We start from the raw sequence: 27548 nt of genomic DNA on the forward strand, positions 1-27548 counted from the left end.
TAAAAATGAATAAAACTATATAGACATGTGTAAAAAAACTACTAAAATGTATTAGTAGTAAACCTACTAATACATTTTAAACATTTAAATATTAAAAACATAAATATTAAAAAAATATTTAATATTTAAAAAAATATTTCTTAGTTCTGATGCACTTAAATAAATAAAAAACAAAAACAAAATTAAATGAAAATGTAAAAAATGGTAATTTTAAACATTTAAATATTAAAAACATAAATATTAAAACAATATTTAATATTTAAAAAAAATACTTCTTAGTTCTGATGCACTCAAATAAATAAAAAACAAAAACAAAATTAAATGAAAATGTAAAAAATGGTAATTTTAAACATTTAAATATTAAAAACATAAATATTAAAACAATATTTAATATTTAAAAAATATTTCTTAGTTCTGATGCACTTAAATAAATAAAAAACAAAAACAAAATTAAATGAAAATGTAAAAAATGGTAATTTTAAACATTTAAATATTAAAAACATAAATATTAAAACAATATTTAATATTTAAAAAAAAATACTTCTTAGTTCTGATGCACTCAAATAAATAAAAAACAAAAACAAAATTAAATGAAAATGTAAAAAATGGTAATTTTAAACATTTAAATATTAAAAACATAAATATTAAAACAATATTTAATATTTAAAAAAAATACTTCGTAGTTCTGATGCACTCAAATAAATAAAAAACAAAAACAAAATTAAATGAAAATGTAAAAAATGGCAATTTTAAACATTTAAATATTAAAAACATAAATATTAAAACAATATTTAATATTTTTTAAAAAATATTTCTTAGTTCTGATGCACTTAAATAAATAAAAAACAAAAACAAAATTAAATGAAAATGTAAAAAATGGCAATTTTAAACATTTAAATATTAAAAACATAAATATTAAAACAATATTTAATATTTTTTTTAAAAATACTTCTTAGTTCTGATGCACTCAAATAAATAAAAACAAAAACAAAATTAAATGAAAATGTAAAAAATTGTCATTTTAAACATTTAAATATTAAAAACAAATATTAAAACAATATTTAATATTTTTAAAAACATATTTCTTAGTTCTGATGCACTCAAATAAATAAAAAATAAAAAATAAATTTAAATGAAAATTTAAAAAATGTTAATTGAAATAATATATTTAAGAAATCAGCTAGTTAAAGCTAAAACTACAATAAAAATTAATAAAACTATATAGACATATGTAAAAAATAAAAATAAAAACAACTACTAAAATGGCAAAACACAAGAAATAAGATCTCAATGATTCTAAAATAACACTGACAGCAAGACATGTATAACTGCTAGCCTAGGAAACATATCTTTTTTAGTACAGATATATGTATAGATAGTAGGTATGGGGTCAGGACAGGTGAAGGATGCTCTAGAGGCCCACATCAGGACCGGTCCACAGATGCCTATCTCCATCACAACATCACAAAACCACTACAACCCAACAACACCATCAGATCTCCTCAGACAAACAAACACCTCAAACACCTCAGGCTAGCATTCCGTAATTCTCATCCTTAGCGTCATGTTTGTATATTTGCATATGTAAATAAATGAGTTAAAGCCTCTCATATATTCATGACACGTCGACGGATCGCCGTTATTCGTCCAGCAGCAGCAGCGAGAGTGGCAGATGAAGGTGTTTTACCTGCCCACTGTCTGGTTGGCCAGTTGTCGCATTCGGTTGAATTGCTTCTTCATCTTCCTGCAATTTGTGCGTGAATCCCGATGGATGAAACACCAGCTGACATTCCTCACTTAAAGAACAACCGTCAGGGAATATTCCACGACTCGGGCCATAACGAACGATTCCTCTTCGGTGTACAACCATCACCTATAGCGAATGAAAACGCCAGAAATCATCATTTACGCGTTCGGCTCGTCGCTCGAGACGCGGGATGCTCCACTGAGCGCTGGTGACGCGGCGGCGGGGGGCGGCGGGGCATTATGGGAAATGTAGTTCTGTGATAGCGGCTGGACTACAATTTGACCGTCTGAAGGTCGCGGGCTCGCGGGAATGTCTTGTATTCAGTTTACGAGGTTAAATTAAAGTTTTGAAGCTTTCGTAACAATCCTATGAAAAAAGAACTGACATGCAGATAAACTAAAGTAACTGAACAGTAAGATTTGTAATGTTTTTTTCTCTTCTGCTCAACAAGCCTGCATTTATTTTATCCAAAGTACAGCAAAAGCTGTAAAATTGTGAAATAGTTTTACTATTTAAAATAACTATAAAATGTAAAACTTTTAAATTTAAAATGCAATTTATTTCTGTGATTTCAAAGCTGAATTTTAACCTCATTACTCCAGTCTTCAGTGTCACGTGATCCTTCATAAATCAGTATAATTTTCTGATTTGCTACTCAAGAAACATTTATTATTAAGTTGAAAACAGCTGAGTAGATTTTTTTTAGGATTCTTTGATATACAGAAAGTTCAGAAGAACAGCATTTATCTGAAATAGAAATCTTTTGTAACATTATAAATATCTTTATCATCACTTTTGATCAATTTAAAGCATCCTCGCTAAATAAAAGTATTGATTTCTATCATTTTTTTTATTACACCGACTCCAAGCCTTTAAATGGTATAATGTATAATGATACAAAAGCTTTCTATTTCAGATAAATGCTGAGCTTTTTATTTCTTTTTTAGTTTTTTTTTTATCAAAGAATCGTAAAAAATTTACTGTTCTTAAAAAATTCAACTGTTATGAATGTTGATAATAATAACAAATGTTTTTCGAGCGGCAAATCAGCATATTAGAATGATTTCTGAATGATCATGTAACATTAAAAGCGCAATGATGCTGAAAATTCAGATTTGATCACAAAAATAAATTAAATTTGAACAGATATTCACATAGAAAACAGCTATTTTAAGTTTTTACTGCATAATAATCAAATAAATGCAGGCTTGGTGAGCTGAAGAAACATGAAAAAACTTGAAAAATCTTACTGTTCAAAAACTTTTGACTGGTAGTGTAATTAACACTGAAAAAATAGAATTTACAGAATCCATTTTATTAAAATAAATAAATAAATAATACTACTCCTAATACAAAATAGTCAAGCTAACAATGTTGCCATCGTGTGGATGTCTTGAAGAAGTGCAGCGTTGAGAGAGAATCAAAATTCAGTATCTCAGATTAAAGAAATGCTGTTTTCTTCCCTGGAATGAACGAGCAAACGATTAAATTAGTATATTTTAATATATACATACATTTAGAATGAGTAACATTAAATGGCGATAATAATATATCGGATAATTTCTTATGATTATAATTAATAATAATATTAGCGACTCTGAAAGACTTTTTGCCTTCGCATTTATACAAAACAATGTATTGTCTTGTCATCTAAAATCATTTATTTAATCATTAGCAGTCACAATCGGCCATCGCTTTCTACTGCAGCGTCATTGGGGCGTGTCCTCTGCGCAGAATCGCTGAGAGCAGTTTGCGCATGCGCGCCGTGGAGTCTCAGAGAGGCAAGATGGCGGCCTTCAGAGCTGGTCTCTTGACCCGAGCTCTTACTAAAGGAAAACCACCGGGAATCTCAAACATTATCCTCGGAACAAGAGCAGGTGTTGTCTTACACATCTGATCTTTCGTATTTTGTGATTATATGCTATCAAAGCAGTGTTTTATCGAATGAAATGAATGATAACCTTCATGTCAAGGCTGCGGAGCTAACAGGCTAAGCGAATGCACGATAGTGTTTTTACGTGATTGTAAACAAATGCAATTATTTGTTAACTGGTTTGGATTAGGATTAATTGCTGTTTTGTTTTAACACATTATATACTAAATGTTGTTTTATGGTTTTTTCTACGTGCGATTGTCGACCTTTTGTACTCCAGATTATATAGGGGTGTCTGTTTTTAGAATATAGCTTTAGGTTCTGTATGTAATTAAACTAGCTAACTAAAATTAAAGTTTATACATGGTTATGTGTTTGCTTACACTACCAGATTCTGAGTGTTTTTTAAAGAAGCTCACCAAGCCTGCTTTTATTTGATCCAAAGTACAGCAAAAACAGTAAAATTCTGAAATATTTTTACTTTTTCAAATAACTGCTTTCTATTTGAATAGATTTTAAAATGTAATTTATTCCTGTGATTTCAAAGCTTATTTTTTAGCATCATTACTCCAGTCTTCTTAAGTGTCTCATGATCCTTCAGAAATCAATTTAATATTCTGATATGCTGCTCAAAAAACATTCATTATTATTATGTTAGGAGAATTTTCAGGTTTCTTTGACAAGTAGAAAGTTCACAAGGATAGCATTTATCTGTAACATAATAAATGTCTTTATCATCCCTTTTGTTCAATTTAAAGCATCCTTGCTAAATAAAAGTGTTAATTTCTATCATTTCTTTCCCCCCAAAAAACCTAATAAATACTGACGTGAAGCTTTTGAATGGTGTAGTGTATAATGTTACGATCCTGAAAAAAGTACTCAACAGTTTTAAATATTGACAATAATATTAAAAATGTTTCTTGAGCAGCAAATCAGTATATTAGAATGATTTCTGAAGGATCATGTGACACTGAAGACTGCAGTAATGATGCTGAAAATTCAGCTTTGATCACAGAAATAAATTACATTTTAAAATATATTCAAATAAAAATCTGTTATTTTAAATAGGAAAAATATTTCACAATTTTATGGATTTTCTGTACTGTGGATCAAATAAAAGCAGACTTGGCAAACAGAAGACTTCTTTAAACACATTAAAAATCTTACTGTTCAAAAGCTTTTAACTGGTAGTGTGTGTATGTGCCAAAGGTAATAATGTTTGTGTGTTGTCTTACAGCATCTGGTCCTTCTAAGGATGCGTTGCACGGTCCCTACCCCAGAACCCCAGAGGAGATGGCGGCAGCGGCCAAGAAATACAACATGACGCTGGAGGATTACAAACCTTATCCTGACGATGGCATGGGGTGAGTGTCTGTCTTATGTTGGCACATTTAGAATAAATAATGAATTTTGTTTCCAAAAAGGTGAATGGCAGACATATTTAAATATGTTCGCTCTGTTGTTACGCAGGTACGGTGATTACCCCATGCTTCCGGAGCGATCACAGCACGAGAGAGACCCCTGGTATCAGTGGGACCACCCTGATCTCAGGAGGAACTGGGGAGAGCCTGTAAGAACAGCAGTTTAGCCTTCACCCTATAAATCCCAAAACCACTTTTCAAGTCACATTTTGAAAAAACTATGGAATATAATGTTTAAAGCACCATGCATTTTGCCTACATGGTTATACATTAAGGATGCACCGACTGTTCGGCAACCGAAAGCGCGATCAAATAGAGGCGTGCACTAATGCAGCAAACATGTGGTCAGTGTGGAAGCATTTAAAACTGTCAGAGAAAGACGCGAAAATCATTCCAAGCAGCGACAGCGAGAGACTGTTTAGAAGCGTATCGCATGTCTTCATGAGAAGAGAAAGGTTACTGTATGATGACTGAAATCATCCATTAGTCAATCAACTCCAGAACGTTCTGTTGTCTAATACACCAGACACCAATTGTGTTTATTCTGACAGCAGCTCCTTAGCCAGGGTTCAAAGACCAAAGATGACAATCATTCACAAACTGAGCTCTTCTTGTGGGTTTACCACTAAATAAAAGTCTACATGTTAGCATTGTAATTTTACTGTTGTTCTGTAAAAAGTAAGACAAAATAATGCTAACAGTCATTCCAACAGCTCTATTAATACATTTATTCTAACATTCTCCTTTGCTCAGCAAGGCTGCATTTATTTGTGCATTAAAAAAAACATGTCTGATTCAAGAAGGGCTCTTAAAAATGGTCAAAAAATATTATTTGACTAACTTGTTGATTTGAAGTTAAATTGTGGTTTGCTGGTAGGCTATAATGTCTACTAGAATGTTACAAATGTTCAGTGTTAAGTAAATATTTTTAAATTGATGTTTTGTAATTGATTTTTTATTTTGAAAAGCAAGACAAAACTCTAAAAAGCACATTTTGGCTATTTAATTTATGCAATGGTGAAAACTATAAGCAAAATACATGGGGGAAAACACAAAAAAACATGTTTGGTAATCAGCCTTCAGCCCAGTGTTTGATTTTGTTTGGCTTCGGCTTCAGCCAAGAATTTTCATTTTGGTGCATCCCTATTACACATGACTCCAGTCCATCAAAATATCATCATGTGAAGCCAAAAGCTGTGTGGTTGTAAGAAACTAGTCTATCATTAAGGGGAGACACTGCAGGCAAAAACGCTGGTTTTTCATGCACCTATCAAGGCTTTTTGGTTTTTCATAAAGTGTTTTTTCAGACTAGTGAAAATAAAACATGCAAAAAACACTGTTAAGTGATTATTTTATAGCTTTATCTATTTGTGCCAATAGATGTAAATTACAAAAAAAAAAAAAAATTTAAACTGAGCCATAAATCTCCACTTCCACACACTAAACCTTAATTTTTATTCCTGAAGGTTTTTACAGATGGATTTGTTCATATAGAATTTGCTTGATTTTATACAACATTTTATTCCCCAAAAAGTGTAAAAAAAATATAGTGTTTCCTGTCTGTTCTAAGTTTTTTCTGAATTATGTCGTGACGAAACGAGACCCAAAATTCCTCTGTAAAAACTTTTGACTCTAATGTGTCAAAAAAATTCAACCATAATTTTGAAACTGACTGCATCCAGTGTTTAGATTTTTGTACTAGAAATGTATGCAAATTAGTGCATAGTTCATTAAATAATGCTCATTTGCATATTTAAACCTAACATTTTAGAAAACATGCAATACAAAAAATGTTCACAATTATCAAAGTAATCAATCAACTGGGTAAATAAAGTAATATCTATTAGTTGTTGTTTTGCCCAATTTACCTGCAGTGTCTAGCCTTTTTCACTAAAATATGACTCTGTAATCCATAATAACGCTCCTGTTGTCTCTTACATTACAATCCAGCCCCATATTTGTTTAGAGCTGTTTTGGCTTGTAAACAAAGCAGACAGATTTCTCTTCAGATTCAGACTTTTTTTACTAGAGAAAATGAGTATTTTGTGATGTTTTGTGTCTGTGTTGTAGATGCACTGGGACTTTGACATGTACATCAGGAACAGGGTTGACACGTCTTCAAAGCCCGTGGATTGGAGTACCATGAGGAACCACCTGCTGGGCTTCATTGGCTTCATGCTGCTGATGTTTGGTTTGGGTGAGATGTTCCCCTGCTACCAGCCTGTGGTGAGTAAAAAAGTGGTTCATTTACAGAATATTTCAAAGGGAAGTGTGTTGTTCATGCACTTCACAAATGCACATGGAACTTGTTTAGAAACCAGTTGTAATTGTATGCAACTGATTGCAACTAATGACACACAGTTTTTATTTCTTATAAATATTTAAAATTCTTAATTTTTTCCTCCATTTTAATTTTAGAGTTTCAGTATTGTTTTCCACAGATGTTATGATTGAGTCTCACCATCAGTGCCTTTCTCTTTCCAGGCTCCTAAACAGTATCCGTACAACAACCTGTATCTGGAGAGAGGTGGAGACCCTAAGAAAGAACCCGAAGCTGTCAAACATTATGAAATCTAATGCTAGAAACCATAACTTGTGTATATTTCCGTCTAATAAAGTTAACTTAAATGCCATCTTTTGGTTTTGTCATTTCCTATTGTCATAAATAATATACATAACATTATTTTTGAAAAACAGGGAAAACATTTGTTGTTTTATGTAAGTTGAGAGTGCAGATTTGTGCCAGTTACATGCATTTATTTCAGATTTTATATATACATGTATACTACCAGTCAAAAGTTTTTGAACAGTAAGATTTTTAATGTTTGCTTACCAAGCCTGCATTTATTTGATCCAAAATACAAAAGCAGTAAGCAATGAAAAATTTTTACTATTTAAAATAACTGCTTTCTATTTGAATATATTTTAAAGTCTAATTGTTCCTTTGATTTAAAAACTAAATATTTAGCATTATTGCTACAGTTATATGATCCTTTAGAAATCATTCTAATATTGTGATTTGCTGCTCAAAAAACATTTATTATTATTATTATTATCTTGAAAACAGCTGAGTAGAATTTTTTCAGGTTTCATTGATGAATATGTAGTTCAGAAGAACAGCATTTATCTGAAATTTGTAACATAAATGTCTTTATCATCTTTAATCAATTTAAAGCATCATAATAATAAATTTAAAAAATATTAATTTCTATATATATATATATATATATATATATATATTTTTTTTTTTTTTTACTTTTGAATTGTATAGTGTATAATGTAAATATTTTTATTTATTTATTTTTATTTATTTAAGAAGGGACAGTACATACTAATGAACATTAGAAAATGTAAGTATGTGGGAGTTAGCCAGAGGCTAATTTACATCCCTTTTCCCTTTTATTTCATAAAACAGGAGGATCATCTAACACGGGAGTAACACATATAAGACTGGAGTAAAGATGCTGAAAATTCAGCTTTGAAATCACAGGAATAAATTACGTTTTAAAATATATTCAAATTGAAAACAGTTAATTTAAATAGTAAAAATATTTAAATATTTTCTTGATTTTGCTGTGCTTTAAATCACAAAATTTTAATTAAAAAAAACAGTAACCAATATAGTTGTATATAATTCATGTGTAGCTAGCTTTTTTAGTTTTATTCATGAGCATTGTTGGCTTAATTTAGTTTAATTAAATATAAAGTTCAGAAGAACAGCATTTATCTGAAATAGAAATTTGTAACATTATAAATGTCTATCATCACATTTGATCAATTTAAAGCATCCTTTCTAAATAAAAATATTAATTTCTATCATTTTCCAAAAAAAAAAGCTTTTGAAGGGTATAGTGTATAATGTAAATATTTTTATTTTAGATAAATGCTGATCTTTGAATCTTTCTATTCATCAAAGGATACAAAAAATGTAAAGAACTATTTTAAATATTGATAATAATAATAAATGTTTCTGAATAATCATGTGACACTGAAGACTGGAGTAATGATGCTGAAAATTCAGCTTTGATCACAGAAATAAATTACAATTTAAATGTATTCAAATAGAAAACAGTTATTTTAAACAGTAAAAATATTTCAAAATTTTCTTGTTTTTGCTGTGCTTTAAATCACATAAAATCTCAATTTAAAAAAACTGTAATCAATTTAGTTGTATAGAATTTGTGTGTAGCTAGCTTTTTCAGTTTATTCACTTTTGAATTAAATGGTTTTTATTATTATTATTATTATTAATTTAAGCAGTGTTGGCATTAGTTACTAGAAACAAATCCAGTCGAGCAGTTTTGAGCAGTTTAATCGTTTTGTAAACACTGGCCCTCTCCGGCTACCGTACTGGACTACAATTCCGCCCCAGACTACATTTCCCATGAGTGTCGCGCGAGGAGCGCCGCTAAACTCTCTTCAACACACAAACGAGACTAATACTCACAAACAACCGTAAGTACACATACAACACTTACTGTAATCTGACATTTTTAGGATAATCTCGAGATTGTGATGTTGTATTGTGTGTGATCGCGGTCTGATCCTTGCGTTTGCGTGATTTTTTGGAGCGCAGACAGTGAGCAGCAGGTTAATGCTAACGCTAACACCATCTGATCAAGAATAAACAACTGTGATTCCAAACAAATATTTGAGATACACACGATATATATTACACATTTAGTTTATAAACATGCTAAATTAATCAGAGACTGTATATAAGTCATGTCTGAGACGTAGCATGTCCTACATTTCGCACACATTCTTGAGCTTAGTGCTGGTTTTCTAGTCATTTCTGTGAGGATTATTACTGGAAGGTTTGTCAGTACTTTTATTTAACGTAATATTAAGTCACTTACAGGTTGTTTAGGCTGATCAAACATTGTTAAAGCAGAGGAATGACAGGTTAGGGTTGACAGGTGCTTAACAGGGTCTTATCATGTACTTTCCTCCTCAGGATTTTGGAGGAAGATGAGGGTGAAGGAGATACTCCGGACGGCCACACAGGCATGGAGTCCTGCAATAAAGCATCCCGCGTACCTGGCCTTAGGTAAAGGTGTACATGTGTGTGTTTTCACCTGTCAGTGTGTGCTTGTTTGACTCAGAATGCTTAAATGATCTTGTCTTCTTCACTTTCTTGTATCTGCAGGTACTGCGGCACAGCAGCTGGACGCGTCCTTCAACACCACCTCCGCTCTGGAGATCTTTGAGATAGATTTTGCAGATACATCCTTGGACATGAAGCTCAGAGGAACTCTGCCCACCTCCAGCAGGTCAGTTATTCTCATAGACCTAAAGGGGAAGTTTGGGGTCATTTTTGAGTCTTTTCTGCTCACTAATGCTGCTTTTATTTGATCAAAAATACTGAAATATTATTAGAATGTAAATTAGCTGTTTACAATGTGAATATCTGTTAAACTTTAATTGATTTCTGTAATCAAAGCTGGATTTTCAGCATAATTACTGCAGTCTTCAGTGTCACGTGATCCTGATTTGCTCCTCAAGTTTTTATTTTAATGCTCAAGCATGTTTTTGCTGAAGCTTTTTACATAAAATTAAGCTGAGAATGCAAATTAAAGGAATACTTCACTTCAAAAAATAAAAATTTCCTCCAATTTACCTACGTCTTGCTTTCTTCAGTAGCAAAGAAATTAGTTTTAATTCAAATTTAGTTCAAAATTCAGCTTCAAAGAGCTCTAAACGATCCCAGATGAAGAAGAAGGGTCTTATCTAGCGAAACAATCGCTTATTTTGTAAAAAAAAAAAAATTACAATTTAAATACTTTTTAACCTCAAATGCTCGTCTTGTCTAGCTCTGCGATGCATTGTGGTTAAAAAGTGTATACATATTAATTTATTTAAGAAAATGACAGATTGTTTTACTAGATAAGACCCTTTTTCCTCTGCATCTGCATGAAGCTCAGAGGAACTCTGCCCACCTCCAGTAGGTCAGTTATTCTCATAGGCCTAAAGGTGAAGTTTGGGGTCATTTTTGAGTCTTTTCTGCTCACTAATGCTGCTTATATTTGATCAAAAATACTGAAATATTATTAGAATGTAAACTAGATGTTTACAATGTGAATATCTGTTAAAGTTTATTTGATTTCTGTAATCAAAGCTGGATTTTCAGCATCATTACTGCAGTCTTCAGTGTCACGTGATTCTTCAGAAATCATTTTAATATGCTGATTTGCTCCTTTTTACTGCTCAAGCATGTTTTTGCTGAAGCTTTTTACATGAAATTAAGCTGAAAATGCAAAATGCATAATTTACCTATGCCTTGCTTTCTTTAGTAGCAAAGGAATTAATTTTAGTTCAAATTTAGTTCAAAATGCAGCTTCAAAGAGCTCTAAACGATCCCAGATGAAGAAGAAGTGTCTTATCTAGCGAAACAATCGCTTATTTTGTAAAAAAAAATTTTACAATTTAAATACTTTTTAACCTCAAATGCTCGTCTTGTCTAGCCCTGCGATGCATTGTGGTTAAAAAGTGTATACATATTAATTTATTTAAGAAAATGACTGAAATGATTGTTTTACTAGATAAGACCCTTTTTCCTCGGCTGGGATCATTTAGAGCTCTTTGAAGCTGCATTTAAACTCCATTTTTAACCTTCAATCCATTGAGCACCATTGAAGTCCACTATATGGAGAGAAATCCTGGAATGTTTTCCTCAAAAAAACATGATTTCTTTGCGACTGAAAAAAGAAAGACATTTTGGATGACATGGGGTGAGTAAATTATCTCGAAATTTCATTCTGAAAGTAAAGTACAATCCTAGCATTGTAGCCGTGACTTTTGCACAGACATACACGTCTCACATTTTCTTTAGTGAACTCACCTGAAAGTTATTTTTGAAGTGATTGTTTGAATGATGACTGGGTGTGTTTGGAATGTTTATTGTGATCTGTCTCCACACTGAACTGTACAGTCAAAATGCAGAATCTTACTTTACCACTTAGTTTTGACACAAAGCGATTGATTTGTTGATGCCTCAAGCTTGAAGGTGAATTTCAGATTATATTAATAGCATTTCCCCTGGCAGCGATTGAATAGCAGAAATACTGGTTTAACGACAGTATTACTTTAGATGTTTCGTCACCCTGCGGGAATGACTTCTGTGTGATCAAACACACACAAACCCTCATGTGTGAACATGTTTTTTTTTGTCTGTGGTGTGTGTCACTCTCACAGAAGTATTACGGGTCAGCTGTAACATTACTAGTATTTTTCAGGCTATTAGTTCATGTATTTGTCAGATAAACTGCATTATTATTTTATATATGTTAATATATGTCAATTTAGGTAATCTTAAGTAATAGGTGGCAAGGTTGCAGAATTTCCCTAAGTTTTATTATTAAGTTATATAATGAGGTCTAAAAAGGTATAGATATAAACTACTGTTCAAAAGTTTGGGATCAGTACGATTTTTAATGTTTTTTAAAGTTGTTCCTTCTGCATTTAGTTGATCAAAAATACAGAAAGTATTGTGAAATATTATTACAATTTGAAAATAACATTTTTCTATTTCAATATACATTAAATCGAATTTATTTCTGTGAACAAAGCTGAATTTTCAGCATCGTTACTCCAGTCTTCAGTGTCACATCATCCTTCAGAAATCATTCTTAAAGGTCCCATATCGTCAAAATCAAAATTTCCTGGCTTTTTTCATGATAACTAAGGTCTAGGGGCTATCTAACTACCATATGAGTTTCAAAACAGTCAATCCACAGTAAACTGCACACAGCCTGCTTAAAGTAGCTGTTCATTTTCATGAGCCACTGTGACTTCCGTAACGATGTGACGTCCGATCGACTCAAGTCACCGCCTTCAGTCACAAACCAACGTCCCACCCTCCTTTTGTCAAACCCCCAGACAACAACGCATCCATTCCATTGAGCAACAACAACAGGAAAACAAGTGGAGAAAACCCTGTTCAGTCGATAGATGTCAAGCTACGATCATTACACAGGCTTCAGAACAACGTTAATATAAGAGACCAGCGGCACGTCAACTTCAGCCTCTTTCACACAGCGATTCCGGTAAATACACGGATAATGTGTCCCATGATTTGTTCCGGAATTGTTTAATTTGGTTCATTCACAGTTGTTTTCCGGAATCTGTGCGTGCTTTACACACAAACCATAAAGACATGTGACGTTTGGATGTGAGATGTAATGCGACGCGTACGTTTCACTAAACTGAAACTAACCTGAACAAACTGTGCTTCATCGCTGATAGTGAGGAGCTGGCTCTGCCTGATGATCGCTGCTTCATTCCATTTTGCACGTAACGTTATTTTTCGTTGTGAAGAGTCGCTTGATAACGTGCATCATCACTACAACACTGCCTTTAGGTTCTGGCTTTGGTTCACACAGTTCCCGTAATTTTCCAGAATCAGCGCGCATTGTGAAAGGGGCTTTACTAAAGCAACAGTTATGTAGCCTACTGCATTCGGTGTTTGTAAAAGAAAAAACATTAATGATCATTCTAAAATATCCTGTTGAGTATCAGCTCTCTCTGAGCTCTGAGCTCGCTTACGCTTACAGCATACATGACCGTAGTTACCTGTGATTGGCCTGGTTGTGCGTCACTCAGAAAACAACAGGCCAATCAGAAGAGAGGCTCATGAATATTAATTAGATGGGCCAAAATCGACCTGTTTTTGACAGAGCTCCTAAAAAAGGAGCTGTAAAAATATATTGAGATGGATTTTGGCACTTATACCGCAAATATATATTCTTAAGGACATCAACAACTAAAATAAACCTCCAGAAATGTGTACGATATGGGACCTTTAATGTGCTGATTTATTTTCAGTGTTGGAAACAGTTGTGCTGCTTAGTATTTTTTTGGAACCCTTGATGCTTTTTTCTGGCTTCTTTGGTGGATAAAAAGTTAAGAAGAACAGCATTTATTTAAAATGGTAATCTTTTCCAACAATATACACTACTGTTCTAAAGTTTGAGCTCAGTAAATTTTTATTCTTTCTTTTTTAAAGAAATGAATACCTTAGCAAGGATGTATTTTAAATAAATCCTGTTCTTTTTAACTTTTTATTCATCAAAGACCACAAACCATCATAAGGGTATTTTTTTTTTTATTAATGAGCTTTCCATTGATGTATGGTTTGTTAGGATAGAATATTTGGCCGAGATACAACTATTTGAAAATCTGAGGGTGAAAAAAAACCCTAAATATTGAGAAAATCACTTTTAAAGTTGTCCAAATGAAGTTCTTAGCAATGCATATTACTAATCAAAAATTAAGTTTTGATATATTTACGGTAGGAAATATATCTTCATGGAACATAATCTTTACCTAATATTCTAATCATTTTTGACATAAAAGAAAAACGTATCATTTTGACCCAAAAGAAATATACTCGTGCTACTTAAGACTGGTTTTGTGGTCCAGGGTTACATTTACAGTGCCTTGCGAAATTATTCATACCACTTCATTTTTTTCACATTTTATGTTGCTGCCTTAAGTTAAACTGCTTTAAATTACTTTTTTCCCCACATCAATCTACACTCCTTACTCCATAATGGCAAAGCAAAAAATAGGTTTTTAACATTTGTGCAAATGTATTAAAAAAAAAAAAAAAATGAAAGGATCCCATTGCATAAGTATTCATACCCTTTTCTGGGACACTCGAAATTTATCTCAGGAGCATTCATATTGCTTCTAGATGTTACTATACTTCAAGTGGAGTTAAACTTTGGCAAATTCATTTGAATGAGTCTGATTTAGAAAGACACACACCTCTCAGAAAAGGTCTAACAGCTGAAAATGCAGATCAGAGCAAAAACCAAGATAACTGCCTGTAGAGCTCAGTGACAGACTTGCGTTAAGGCGATGATCTAGAGAAGAGTTCAGAAACAAATCTGCTGCATTGAAGGTTGACAGAAGCATTCTCCATAATGGAAGACGATTGGAACAACTAGGACTCTAGAAAATGTCCAAGCTGACAGAGATGGAGAGGTGAAAAGGTGAGGCAAAGAATGGCAGATAATTGCCAAATGCAGATGTGCAAAGATGCTCACATCAGACCCAAAAACACTTGAGGTTGTAAAGGTGCTTCAACTATGGACTGAGTTAAGGGTATGAATACTTATGCAATGTACTTACCTCAGTGTTTTATTTTTAATACATTTGTAAAATTTGCAAATCTGGTTTTTGCTTTGTCATTATTATTATGGTGTATGGAGTGCGTGGGGAAAAACTAATTTAAAGCAGTTTAACATAATGCTGCAACAAAACGTGGGGAAAAAAAATGAAGGACTTTTGCAAGACACTGTATGATGTCACAAAATATCAAAATATTTATATATTAATACATATAAATAGGAAATGTACCTTAAAACTACTTAAAACATTGCAGACTTGGCCTTAATAAAGTTATTTCTCAGTAGAACCAGCAAGTGGTGCACAAAATGTTGCTAATATTTATGCTTTAATATTTCTATATACATAGGTTTCACAGTCTGATCTGGGCGGCGTTTGAGATGGACGTCAAGGGTTCGTCTGGACGTCTCATCGGTGGCAGTGAGAACGGAACCGTGAGCATCTTCAGCCCGGACTCTATTCTGGCCGCAGGAGAGGACGCTGTGATCGGACAGTCCACCAAACACACGGGACCCGTGCGCGCACTCGACTACAACCGCTACCAGGTAGAGCTTGGACTCTTGCTTTAGATTTAAATACATCCGCTGATGCTCTTACGAACACAAGTGTGTTTCCTCCACATCAGAGTAATCTCATCGCATCAGGAGCCAATGATTCAGAAATATACATCTGGGACTTGAACAACTTCAGCAATCCGATGACGCCGGGCGCAAAGTCACAGGTAGGAACACGTTTGTGTGAAAGTTTAGTTTGGTTATTGTTTTAAATCTGGTGTATTCCTTTGTCAGTGTTCATAGCATCATAAAGTGACCGCGTTTGTCTCTCATTATGTTTCTTCAGCTCTGTGAGGTAAGAAGAAGGTTGTTGGTTCTTGTGAGGGTTTGTGGTGTATTTGCTGTGGTTTGGGTTTTGATTAACCTCTTTTCTAAAATTCAACTTACTAAACAATGGGTTACAACCTAAAAACAATTCCGAGACCGTTCGTCTGCTGAGCCGAGTGTGTTTGCTAGGTTTTGTTGTTTTGTCACAGAAATTCTGGTGGTTTTAGCTGTGCCTGTGCATGTCCCTAAATAAATAATAAATACTATATAGAGGTGTCTAAATGGGTAAAGATAGATATATGAGGTCATTACATATTAAATTATTTATTTTAATATTATAATAGGTGTCTAAAAGAGTATAGATGAGTATATGAGGTCGTTACATATTAAATTATATATTTTAATATTATAATAGGTGTCTTAAATAGTATAGATAAGTATATGAGGTCATTACATATTAAATTATATATTTTAATATTATAATAGGTGTCTTAAAGAGTATAGATGAGTATATGAGGTCGTTACATATTAAATTATATATTTTAATATTATAATAGGTGTCTTAAATAGTATAGATAAGTATATGAGGTCATTACATATTAAATTATATATTTTAATATTATAATAGGTGTCTTAAATAGTATAGATAAGTATATGAGGTCATTACATATTAAATTATATATTTTAATATTATAATAGGTGTCTTAAATAGTATAGATAAGTATATGAGGTCATTACATATTAAATTATATATTTTAATATTATAATAGGTGTCTTAAATAGTATAGATAAGTATATGAGGTCGTTACATATTAAATTATATATTTTAATATTATAATAGGTGTCTAAAAGAGTATAGATGAGTATATGAGGTCGTTACATATTAAATTATATATTTTAATATTGTAATAGGTGTCTTAAATAGTATAGATGGGTATATGAGGTCGTTACATATTAAATTATATATTTTAATATTGTAATAGGTGTCTTAAATAGTATAGATGGGTATATGAGGTCGTTACATATTAAATTATATATTTTAATATTATAATAGGTGTCTAAAAGAGTATAGATGAGTATATGAGGTCGTTACATATTAAATTATATATTTTAATATTATAATAGGTGTCTTAAATAGTATAGATAAGTATATGAGGTCGTTACATATTAAATTATATATTTTAATATTATAATAGGTGTCTAAAAGAGTATAGATGAGTATATGAGGTCGTTACATATTAAATTATATATTTTAATATTATAATAGGTGTCTAAAAGAGTATAGATGAGTATATGAGGTCGTTACATATTAAATTATATATTTTAATATTATAATAGGTGTCTTAAATAGTATAGATAAGTATATGAGGTCATTACATATTAAATTATATATTTTAATATTATAATAGGTGTCCTAAATAGTATAGATAAGTATATGAGGTCGTTACATATTAAATTATATATTTTAATATTATAATAGGTGTCTTAAATAGTATAGATAAGTATATGAGGTCATTACACATTAAATTATATATTTTAATATTATAATAGGTGTCCTAAATAGTATAGATAAGTATATGAGGTCGTTACATATTAAATTATATATTTTAATATTATAATAGGTGTCTTAAATAGTATAGATGAGTATATGAGGTCGTTACATATTTTATTATCATAGTGTGTCTCTAAAAGAGTATAGATGGATAGATATATGAGGTCATTACATATTAAATTTTTTATTTTAATATTATAATAGGTGTCTTAAATAGTATAGATAAGTATATGAGGTCATTACATATTAAATTATATATTTTAATATTATAATAGGTGTCTTAAATAGTATAGATGAGTATATGAGGTCGTTACATATTAAATTATATATTTTAATATTATAATAGGTGTCTTAAATAGTATAGATAAGTATATGAGGTCATTACATATTAAATTATATATTTTAATATTATAATAGGTGTCTTAAATAGTATAGATGAGTATATGAGGTCATTACATATTAAATTATATATTTTAATATTATAATAGGTGTCTTAAATAGTATAGATAAGTATATGAGGTCATTACATATTAAATTATATATTTTAATATTATAATAGGTGTCTTAAATAGTATAGATGGGTATATGAGGTCGTTACATATTAAATTATATATTTTAATATTATAATAGGTGTCTAAAAGAGTATAGATGAGTATATGAGGTCGTTACATATTAAATTATATATTTTAATATTATAATAGGTGTCTTAAATAGTATAGATAAGTATATGAGGTCATTACATATTAAATTATATATTTTAATATTATAATAGGTGTCTTAAATAGTATAGATGAGTATATGAGGTCGTTACATATTAAATTATATATTTTAATATTATAATAGGTGTCTTAAATAGTATAGATAAGTATATGAGGTCATTACATATTAAATTATATATTTTAATATTATAATAGGTGTCTTAAATAGTATAGATAAGTATATGAGGTCATTACATATTAAATTATATATTTTAATATTATAATAGGTGTCTTAAATAGTATAGATAAGTATATGAGGTCATTACATATTAAATTATATATTTTAATATTATAATAGGTGTCTTAAATAGTATAGATAAGTATATGAGGTCATTACATATTAAATTATATATTTTAATATTATAATAGGTGTCTTAAATAGTATAGATGAGTATATGAGGTCGTTACATATTAAATTATATATTTTAATATTATAATAGGTGTCTTAAATAGTATAGATAAGTATATGAGGTCATTACATATTAAATTATATATTTTAATATTATAATAGGTGTCTTAAATAGTATAGATGAGTATATGAGGTCATTACATATTTTATTATCATAGTGTGTCTCTAAAAGAGTATAGATGGATAGATATATGAGGTCATTACATATTAAATTTTTTATTTTAATATTATAATGTGTGTCTAAAAGAGTATAGATGGATAGATATATGAGGTCATTACATATTAAATTTTTTATTTTAATATTATAATGTGTGTCTAAAAGAGTATAGATGGATAGATATATGAGGTCATTACATATTAAATTATTTATTTTGATGTTATAATGCGTGTCTAAAATAGTATAGATGGGTATATGAGGTCATTACATATTCAATTATATTTTTATATTTTATGATGTGTCTTAAAGAGTACAGATAGGTGTAGTTAGATATGTGAGGTCATTAAATATTAAAATAAACATTTTTAATGTTATAACTGGTGCCTAAATGGACATAGATGAGTATATGAGGTCATTACATATTAAATTATGTATGTTTTAATACTATGTGTTTCTAAAAGAGTATAGATAGATAGATATATAAGGTCATTACATATTCAGTTATATATTTTAATATTATAATGTGTCTAAAATAGTATAGATAGGTATATGAGGTCATTACATATTAAATTATATTTTAATATTAAAATGTTTCTAAAAGAGTATAGAAGGATAGATATGAGGTCACTACATTTTAAATTATGTTTTAATATTATAATGTCTGTCTAAAAGAGTACAGATAGATATATAAGGTCGTTACATATTAAATGATATGTTTTAATATTATAATAGGTGTCTTAAATAGTATAGATGGGTATATGAGGTCATTACATATTAAATTATATATTTTAATATTATAATAGGTGTCTAAAAGAGTATAGATGAGTATATAAGGTCATTACATATTAAATTATATATTTTAATATTATAATAGGTGTCTAAAAGAGTATAGATGAGTATATGAGGTCATTACATATTTTATTATCATAGTGTGTCTCTAAAAGAGTATAGATGGATAGATATATGAGGTCATTACATATTAAATTATTTATTTTGATATTATAATGCGTGTCTAAAATAGTATAGATGGGTATATGAGGTCATTACATATTCAATTATATTTTTATATTTTATGATGTGTGTCTTAAAGAGTACAGATAGGTGTAGTTAGATATGTGAGGTCATTAAATATTAAAATAAATATTTTTAATGTTATAACTGGTGCCTAAATGGACATAGATGAGTATATGAGGTCATTGCATATTAAATTATGTATGTTTTAATACTATGTGTTTCTAAAAGAGTATAGATGGGTATATGAGGTCATTACATATTAAATTATTTATTTTAATATTATAATGGGTGTCTAAAAGAGTATAGATGGGTATATGAGGTCATTACATATTAAATTATATTTTAATATTTTATGATGTGTGTCTTAAAGAGTACAGATAGGTGTAGTTAGCTATGTGAGGTCATTAAAAATATTTATTTTAATATTTAATGTTATAACTGGTGCCTAAATGGACATAGATGAGTATATGAGGTCATTGCATATTAAATTATGTATGTTTTAATACTATGTGTTTCTAAAAGAGTATAGTTAGATATATGAGGTCATTAAATATTAAAATAAATACTTTTAATATTATAACTGGTGCCTACATGGACATAAATGGGTATATGAGGTCATTACATATTAAATTAAATATGTTTTAATATGATTGGTTAAATCATGGGAAACATGGTTGACATTAGATTACTACTTAAAAAAACAATTCTGGGACAGTGTTTTGGGGATTTGGGGAGTTTTTTTGCTCAAAAATGCATTGGTGAGTGTTTTGTGTGAAGTCTCAGGTGTTGTGCTGGTTCTATTTGTGTTTTTTGTGCGTGTGTTAGCCGGCGGAGGATGTGAGCGTGGTGGCGTGGAACAGTCAGGTTCAGCACATACTGGCGTCCGCAAACCCCAGCGGGAAAGCCGTGGTCTGGGATCTGAGGAAGAACGAGCCCATCATCAAAATCAGTGACCACAGCAACAGAGTAAGAACATCCACTCCCATTAATGCTTGAAAGAGAAACATGAGAAACATGTTTTTAATTTGTTGTGTGATGTTTGTGTCAGATGCACTGCTCTGGGATGTTGTGGCATCCGGATGTGGCCACTCAACTGGTTCTGGCATCAGAGGACGACAGACTTCCGGTCATACAGATGTGGGATCTCCGGTTTGCAACCTCACCTCTTAAAGTCCTGGAAAACCACACCAGGTAGAGATTCACACAAACCCCGACAGATTCAACTGATGCCATTTAATTCATGTCTCCACAAGTACACTCTTTTCAATGTTCCAGAGGGATTCTGTCCATTTCGTGGAGTCACGCCGATCCAGAGCTTCTGCTGAGCAGCGGCAAAGACAACCGCATCCTGTGCTGGAACCCAAACACCGGAGAGGTGCGTCAGTCACACATAATGTAGAGCTCTATGATTTCCGCAATGCGGGAAATGCGGACGGAATCGCGGAATCTAGTCCTAAAAACAAAATGTACTATATAACGCGGAATGTCACGAAATTTGTCAACTTTAAATGAATCAATTAAAAGTAGGTCATTACACTTAAATCAAATGCCGATATGGACCTGTATCTGTGAATATTAAGCACAAAATTTAAATATGAATTCTGCGCATCTCTAATGAACGTTTGGTTCAACTTGAAGACATTGTGCCAGAAATATATTGCTATTGTTCAGTAGAATGTACATACTACTACTAAAATTATGAAAATGTATTTTTTAAGTAATAAATACATTTCAGCAATATTTCCATGCTTTAATTTAAAATAAAGTTTGTGTCATTTTCAGTAATTAAAGGATAAATGAAATGTGTTATGCTTTCATTTGATAAGCACAAAAATGTAAATACACAACACAGGGGGGGAAAAAAAACATTCCAAAAGGCAATTTTAATAAATTAAGTTGTTTTTATGCATTCAAATAATTGGACATTCTTGTTTTAGCATGTCCAATTATTTGAATGCATAAAAACGACTTAATTTTTTAATTTTAATAAATTGATGTGAATTTGTATGTTTCATAATTGTAATTAATTAAACATGTTTTTTTAATAATATTTAATTTAGCTATTAAAAAGGAGTAAAGAAAAATTTAAACTGAAGACATTTAATCCGGAAGAATTAAACGGAATTTGGGAAAAAATAAAACTGATTTCATAGGGCCTTACTGCTGCTTATGTACATTTCTACATTTGTCAGATACTTCTATACTAAGCAACTTGCAATGCATTTAAGATATTCATATAATCCGCTCATGCATGCTAAATATAATGTGTAATAAAATATTCATTATTCTGGCGATAGTATAGAAAAAGTTATGGAATAAATAGTAATAATAATATACTAAAATATAAATAATAAAATGTATTAGTATTTTTTGTGTAATTAAACAGATTAATAAATTAATTTATTATATATAATGTATAATATAGTGTGCGTATAGATTTGAACTTGAATAAATAATAATAAAATGTATTATTTTTGAATAATTTAGTAGACCTATTTTTTATTTTATATAATTTATAATAAAATGTTTATTATGTTGTTGTTATTAAATTATAGAATAAACAATAATAATATTAATAATAATATACAATGTAATAATCTTTTTTTTTTGTGTGTAATCTATAGAACAGACCTATTTATTTTTTACAACAAAAAAATGACAAACAGTAAAATGCAATAAATAATAATTTAAGACGGGGAAGTTTTTGAAATTTGGTTGTTTTGACACGGAATGTTCCTAATAAATCTGCATTTTGTTAAACAACTGGATACTGGATTAATAATTAATCAAATCATAGAAATCCATCATATGTGGAATCTGTGGCTCACTTTGCACATGTATTGACCATCATGCCTCATCTCCGGTGTTTTAGGTGATTTACGAGCTGCCAACAGCCAATCAGTGGTGTTTCGATGTGCAGTGGTGTCCTCGTAACCCCGCCCTCCTGTCAGCCGCATCGTTTGATGGATGGATCAGCGTGTACTCTGTGATGGGAGGACGTCTTCAGCAGCATCAACATAGCACAGTGGACCAGGTGCCATTATGGGAACATTTAACCTTCTTTTCTTTGAGGAATGATGAACATATCAGTTTCCTGATGATTTGTCTTTCTCTGTTGTCAGATCTCAGCTTCATTTGACACCAACGACCCATTTGGAACCGGTCAGGCTCTTCCTCCTCTACAGGTTCCTCAACCCACAGTCGAAACCACCATCATCCCTCCTCTAAAAAAGCCGCCCAAGTGGATACGGAGGCCTGTGGGCGCATCTTTCGCTGTGAGTATTTCAGAGACATTGTCAAATCAGTCTTAAGGTTCCCGTGAGTCTCCATTCACACATGTCTCTTTCAGTTCGGAGGGAAGCTGGTGACGTTTGAGAACCCCAAAGTGGATCCTCAGCAGCAGCCGATTCCACGACAGGTGCACGTGAGTCAGGTGACCACAGAGACGGAGTTCCTCCAGCGCTCCGCTGAGCTCCAAGCCGCTCTTCAGGCTGGATCTTTCACCAACTACTGCCACAGCAAGGTCATGAGCGCACCTTCTGACGCCGAGCAGGACATATGGAGGTTCCTCATGGTAAGAACATTCACATTTACACACAAATACAACTACAAATGTGACCCTGGACCACAAAACCAGTCTTAAGTCGCTGGGGTATATTTGTAGCAATAGCCAAAAATACATTGTATGGGTCAAAATTATAGATTTTTCTTTTATGCCAAAAATCATTAGGAAATTAAGTAAAGATTTTTTTGTAAAATTCCTACTGTAAACCTATCAAAATGTAATTTTTGATTAGTAACATACATTGTTAAGAACTTAATTTGGACAACTTTAAAGGTGATTTTCTCAGTATTTTCGATTTTTTTTTGCCCCCTCAGATTCCAGATTTTCAAAAAGATGTATCTCGACCAAATATTGTCCTATCCTAACCAACCATATATCAATAGAAAGCTTATTTATTGAGCTTTCATATTATTTATACATCTTAGTTTAGTCAAATTTAACCTTATGTCTGGTTTTGTGGTCCAGGGTCACAAATGTCATTCTTACTCTTATTTAATTGCTTCTGCGAAACACAAACTGAGATTGATACAAAAACTGAGATTGATGCAACTAAATAATATTATTATATATATATAAATAATAATACTACTACTTTGTAATTTGTTAAAAGAAAGAAAAATCTAAAATAATATTTATATATAATAATATTTAGGTTTTAGATTATAACGGTAAAAGATCCTTCAGATTTAGTGTCTTTTTGTAATGTTTGGAAGGGGTGCACAATTTGCTTCTTTGTAGATTTGCCCAAAATGTTGTGATTATGTATCAGTATGGCTAATTAATATATGTAGTTATTATTATTACAACTAAAAAAAAAAACTACTTTGTAGATTGTAAAAAGAAAGAAAATCAAGTATTTAACACAAATAATATTTATATATAGATTGATGCAACTAAATAATATTTTAAAAATACAAAACAAATTCTACTATGTCATTTGTAAAAAAGAAAGAAAGAAAATCAATTATGCAACAAAAATAATATTTAGGTTTTACATTATAACGGTAACAGGTCCTTCAGATTTAGTGTCTTTTCATAATGTTTGGAAGGGGTGCACAATTTGTTTCTTTGTAGATTTGCCCAAAATGTTGTGATTATATATCAGTATGGCTAATTAATATATGTAGATAGTATTATTACAACTAAAAAAAAGAAAAAAAGAATACTACTTTGTAGATTGTAAAAAGAAAGAAAATCAAGCATTTAACAAAAATTATATTTATATATAATAATATTTAGGTTTTACATTAGAACTGTAACAGATCACTTAGATTTAATGTTTTTTCTTAGAATTTTGGAAAGAGGTGCACGATTTGAAATCTGTAATTTTTCTAATAACTAATTTTCTAATAACTTAATCAAGTATAAAAGGATAATCAAGTATTTGGCATATTTCTATAAATAATAATATTTAGGTTTCATATTATAACTGTAACAGCACTAATTTCCTAATTTCTTAATTTTTCAAAGGTTAAACCATCAAACTGTTACTTTATTTTGCTTCTCTGTTGTTAGTAGGTGCTTTTAGTCCTACAAGAATGCCGTTTTGCGATTTTTGTTTTGTCAAATTCTAGAGAACATTTTATTTATTTTTATTTATTAGACGTGTAAGATGATGTTTTTAAAAAGTTCATGCATTATTTGGGAGTCAAACCTATGACTTTGGTGTTGCAAACACCATACTTTACTGTTTGAGATACCAGAATAGAGAGATAACCCAAAGCTATCAAATTCATACTACAAGCCACAAAACTTCACATTTTTGTTCTGAGAAGTGATGCATATATCAGTTTTAGATTAAATGCATGGCTTGTTAAGATGTTGAAATGTTTGTGATTTTTTTTTTTTTTCCTGTGATGTTTTTATCAGGTGAATTTTGAAGATGAAGCACGTGTGAAGTTTCTGCGTCTGCTGGGCTTCAGTAAAGACGAGCTGCAGAGGAAGGTATTGCATCAAACAACAGCACTTCAAATGCAGATTCAGTCACTAATCATTATATTAGAGGAGAGCGGGGTCAACTGTGCCACTTTTTACTTAAGTTGTCTTATAAAATTGAGCCATTTGTTCTAAATGCATGAGATAGTATGCTATTTTCTATCACTATTTGTTATATTAGAGAAGAGTGGGGTAAACTGTCCACTTTTTTCATAAATTGTCTTATAAAAATCAGTCATTTGTTCTAAATGCATGAGATAGTATGCTATTTTCTATCACTAATCATTATTTTAGAGGAGAGTGAGGTAAACTCTGCCACTTTTTACACAAGTTGACTTATAAAAATCAGCCATTTGTTCTAAATGCATGAGATATTATGCTATTTTCTATCACTAATCATTATATCAGAGGAGAGCGGGGTAAACTGTGCCGCTTTTTACATAAGTTGTCTTATAAAATTGAGCCATTTGTTCTAAATGCATGAGAGATGCTATTTTCTAGATTAAAGAAGTGACACATCTTACACTCACCTTGTTACTTTTCAGATAGTTTGTAATAAAAGTCCTTAAAATAGGAATAAAAGAGGACTTTTGATAAAATTATATTTTTTTGTTCCATTGCAACATGTATTATTATATTCAGAAATGAAATAATGCATTATTTCCACATAAAAGTTATATATGACATGCAGTAAGAATCAAATTCATTTTTTAATGGAATCTCTAATTCTAATCTCTATTTCCACAGATCTCAGCATGTTTGGGGAGGAACCTTCATCCGAACGGTTTAGACGTGAATGATCTGGCTGAGAAGATGCAGACGCTCTCTGATCAGGTCTGTTTCGGGTGTACTTTATTATCATCTTATGCATGCTAGTGTCTCATGTTTTAATCTACCTGATGTTTCTCATTTATTCAGAGAGCGGATGAGTCTGGCGGCGCTGGAGACGGTTTATCCGGCCGTGAGTCTTCAGCTGATTTCTTCAGTCAACTACCAAAGAAAGCGAAAGAGCAATTCCAGATCCCAGTATCCTCAGGTGAGCGTCTCCATTGGACATGCATGATAATAATGTTAGGTTTTTGATGTTTAGATATTGATGGTGTGCTGTGTTGAGCAGATACGGACGGTTTGATCAGTCAGGCTCTGTTAGTGGGGAACTTCGAGGGCGCGGTGGATCTGTGCCTGAATGACGGACGTTTCGCCGAAGCCATCCTCCTGTCAATCAGCGGAGGGGAGGAGCTACTGAAAAAGACCCAGCAACGCTACCTCAACCGACAGACCAACAGCATCTCCATGGTAAACACCTATCACAGTTATCATCTCTACATGATGTCATGTTTTATTTAATTACTATTTGTTGTCTTATTAAAATATTATTAATAGCTATAATAAAAATATGACTAATTATTTTAACAATGATAATAAAAGATAAGCAACTAATAATAATATCAATAATAAGAATACTACCACTACTGCTTCTAACAATAATAGTTATTATTATTAAAGCATTGGAAGATTTTTATTGTTAATAATTTTTTTTTACCTTAATTTAACCAAAAAAGACTCTTTCACAGGAGTATCCTGGCCAAAATGAAAATTATTATTTTTATTAGTCTAATTAGACTTATTATATTATTATTATTATAATTATTATTATTATTATTATTATTATTATTGATTCTATGATTTATATGACCAATATTAATAATAAGAAAAATGCTAGTACTGCTACTAATAATAATAACAGTGCTATTTAGAATGCTAAATTATTATTATTATGAATAATAATAATAATAATAATAATAATAATAGTTATTGTTATTATTATTGAAGTATTTAAAAATTATTTATGTTAGTATTCTTATTAGTTTTTCATTACTATTGATTATAAATAATATACGACTAGTGATTATAGTATATAAGTAATAATTCAAATATTAATAAGTAGACAACTAATAACAACAAGATAATAAGAATAATACTAGTTATAAGAGTAATAAAAACAATAATAATATTCAGTTTAATAAGGACAAAAAATAAAGCTTAATACTTAGTATATGCATAATGATAATGATTACATTTTGTTTAATCATTTTAATCGACTTATTAAATTCTTAATAGTTGGTTAAATAATAATTGTTATAGTTACTAGTATTAATATTCTT

General features: G+C 30.8%; 2 protein-coding genes across 3 annotated transcripts in view; both read left to right on the top strand.

The window, feature by feature from the left end:
- The first annotated feature begins 3496 nt into the window (after nucleotides 1–3496).
- Nucleotides 3497–7674, top strand: ndufb8 (NADH:ubiquinone oxidoreductase subunit B8). The gene is made up of 5 exons (XM_073828717.1): nucleotides 3497–3624; nucleotides 4858–4984; nucleotides 5091–5190; nucleotides 7112–7267; nucleotides 7526–7674. Exons 1-5 carry the CDS (start codon nucleotides 3504–3506, stop codon nucleotides 7616–7618), a joined length of 597 nt encoding a protein of 198 aa, XP_073684818.1. The 5' UTR covers nucleotides 3497–3503; the 3' UTR covers nucleotides 7619–7674.
- A 1742-nt stretch (nucleotides 7675–9416) lies between these two features.
- sec31b (SEC31 homolog B, COPII coat complex component) overlaps nucleotides 9417–27548 on the top strand; it is a 44794-nt gene continuing 26662 nt past the window's right edge. For both annotated transcript variants that reach the window (XM_073827734.1, XM_073827735.1), the window contains exons 1-15: nucleotides 9417–9496; nucleotides 9999–10091; nucleotides 10191–10314; nucleotides 15522–15717; nucleotides 15798–15893; nucleotides 20709–20849; nucleotides 20932–21074; nucleotides 21159–21258; nucleotides 22756–22917; nucleotides 23006–23158; nucleotides 23233–23457; nucleotides 25318–25392; nucleotides 26131–26217; nucleotides 26302–26419; nucleotides 26501–26679. In XM_073827734.1, the coding sequence (XP_073683835.1) occupies nucleotides 10013–10091; nucleotides 10191–10314; nucleotides 15522–15717; nucleotides 15798–15893; nucleotides 20709–20849; nucleotides 20932–21074; nucleotides 21159–21258; nucleotides 22756–22917; nucleotides 23006–23158; nucleotides 23233–23457; nucleotides 25318–25392; nucleotides 26131–26217; nucleotides 26302–26419; nucleotides 26501–26679 (1878 nt within the window). In that variant the 5' untranslated portion in view covers nucleotides 9417–9496; nucleotides 9999–10012. The remainder of the gene's footprint in view (nucleotides 9497–9998; nucleotides 10092–10190; nucleotides 10315–15521; nucleotides 15718–15797; nucleotides 15894–20708; nucleotides 20850–20931; nucleotides 21075–21158; nucleotides 21259–22755; nucleotides 22918–23005; nucleotides 23159–23232; nucleotides 23458–25317; nucleotides 25393–26130; nucleotides 26218–26301; nucleotides 26420–26500; nucleotides 26680–27548) is intronic.

Source organism: Garra rufa, chromosome 22, assembly GCF_049309525.1.
Source record: "Garra rufa chromosome 22, GarRuf1.0, whole genome shotgun sequence".
Taxonomy (NCBI): domain Eukaryota; kingdom Metazoa; phylum Chordata; class Actinopteri; order Cypriniformes; family Cyprinidae; genus Garra; species Garra rufa.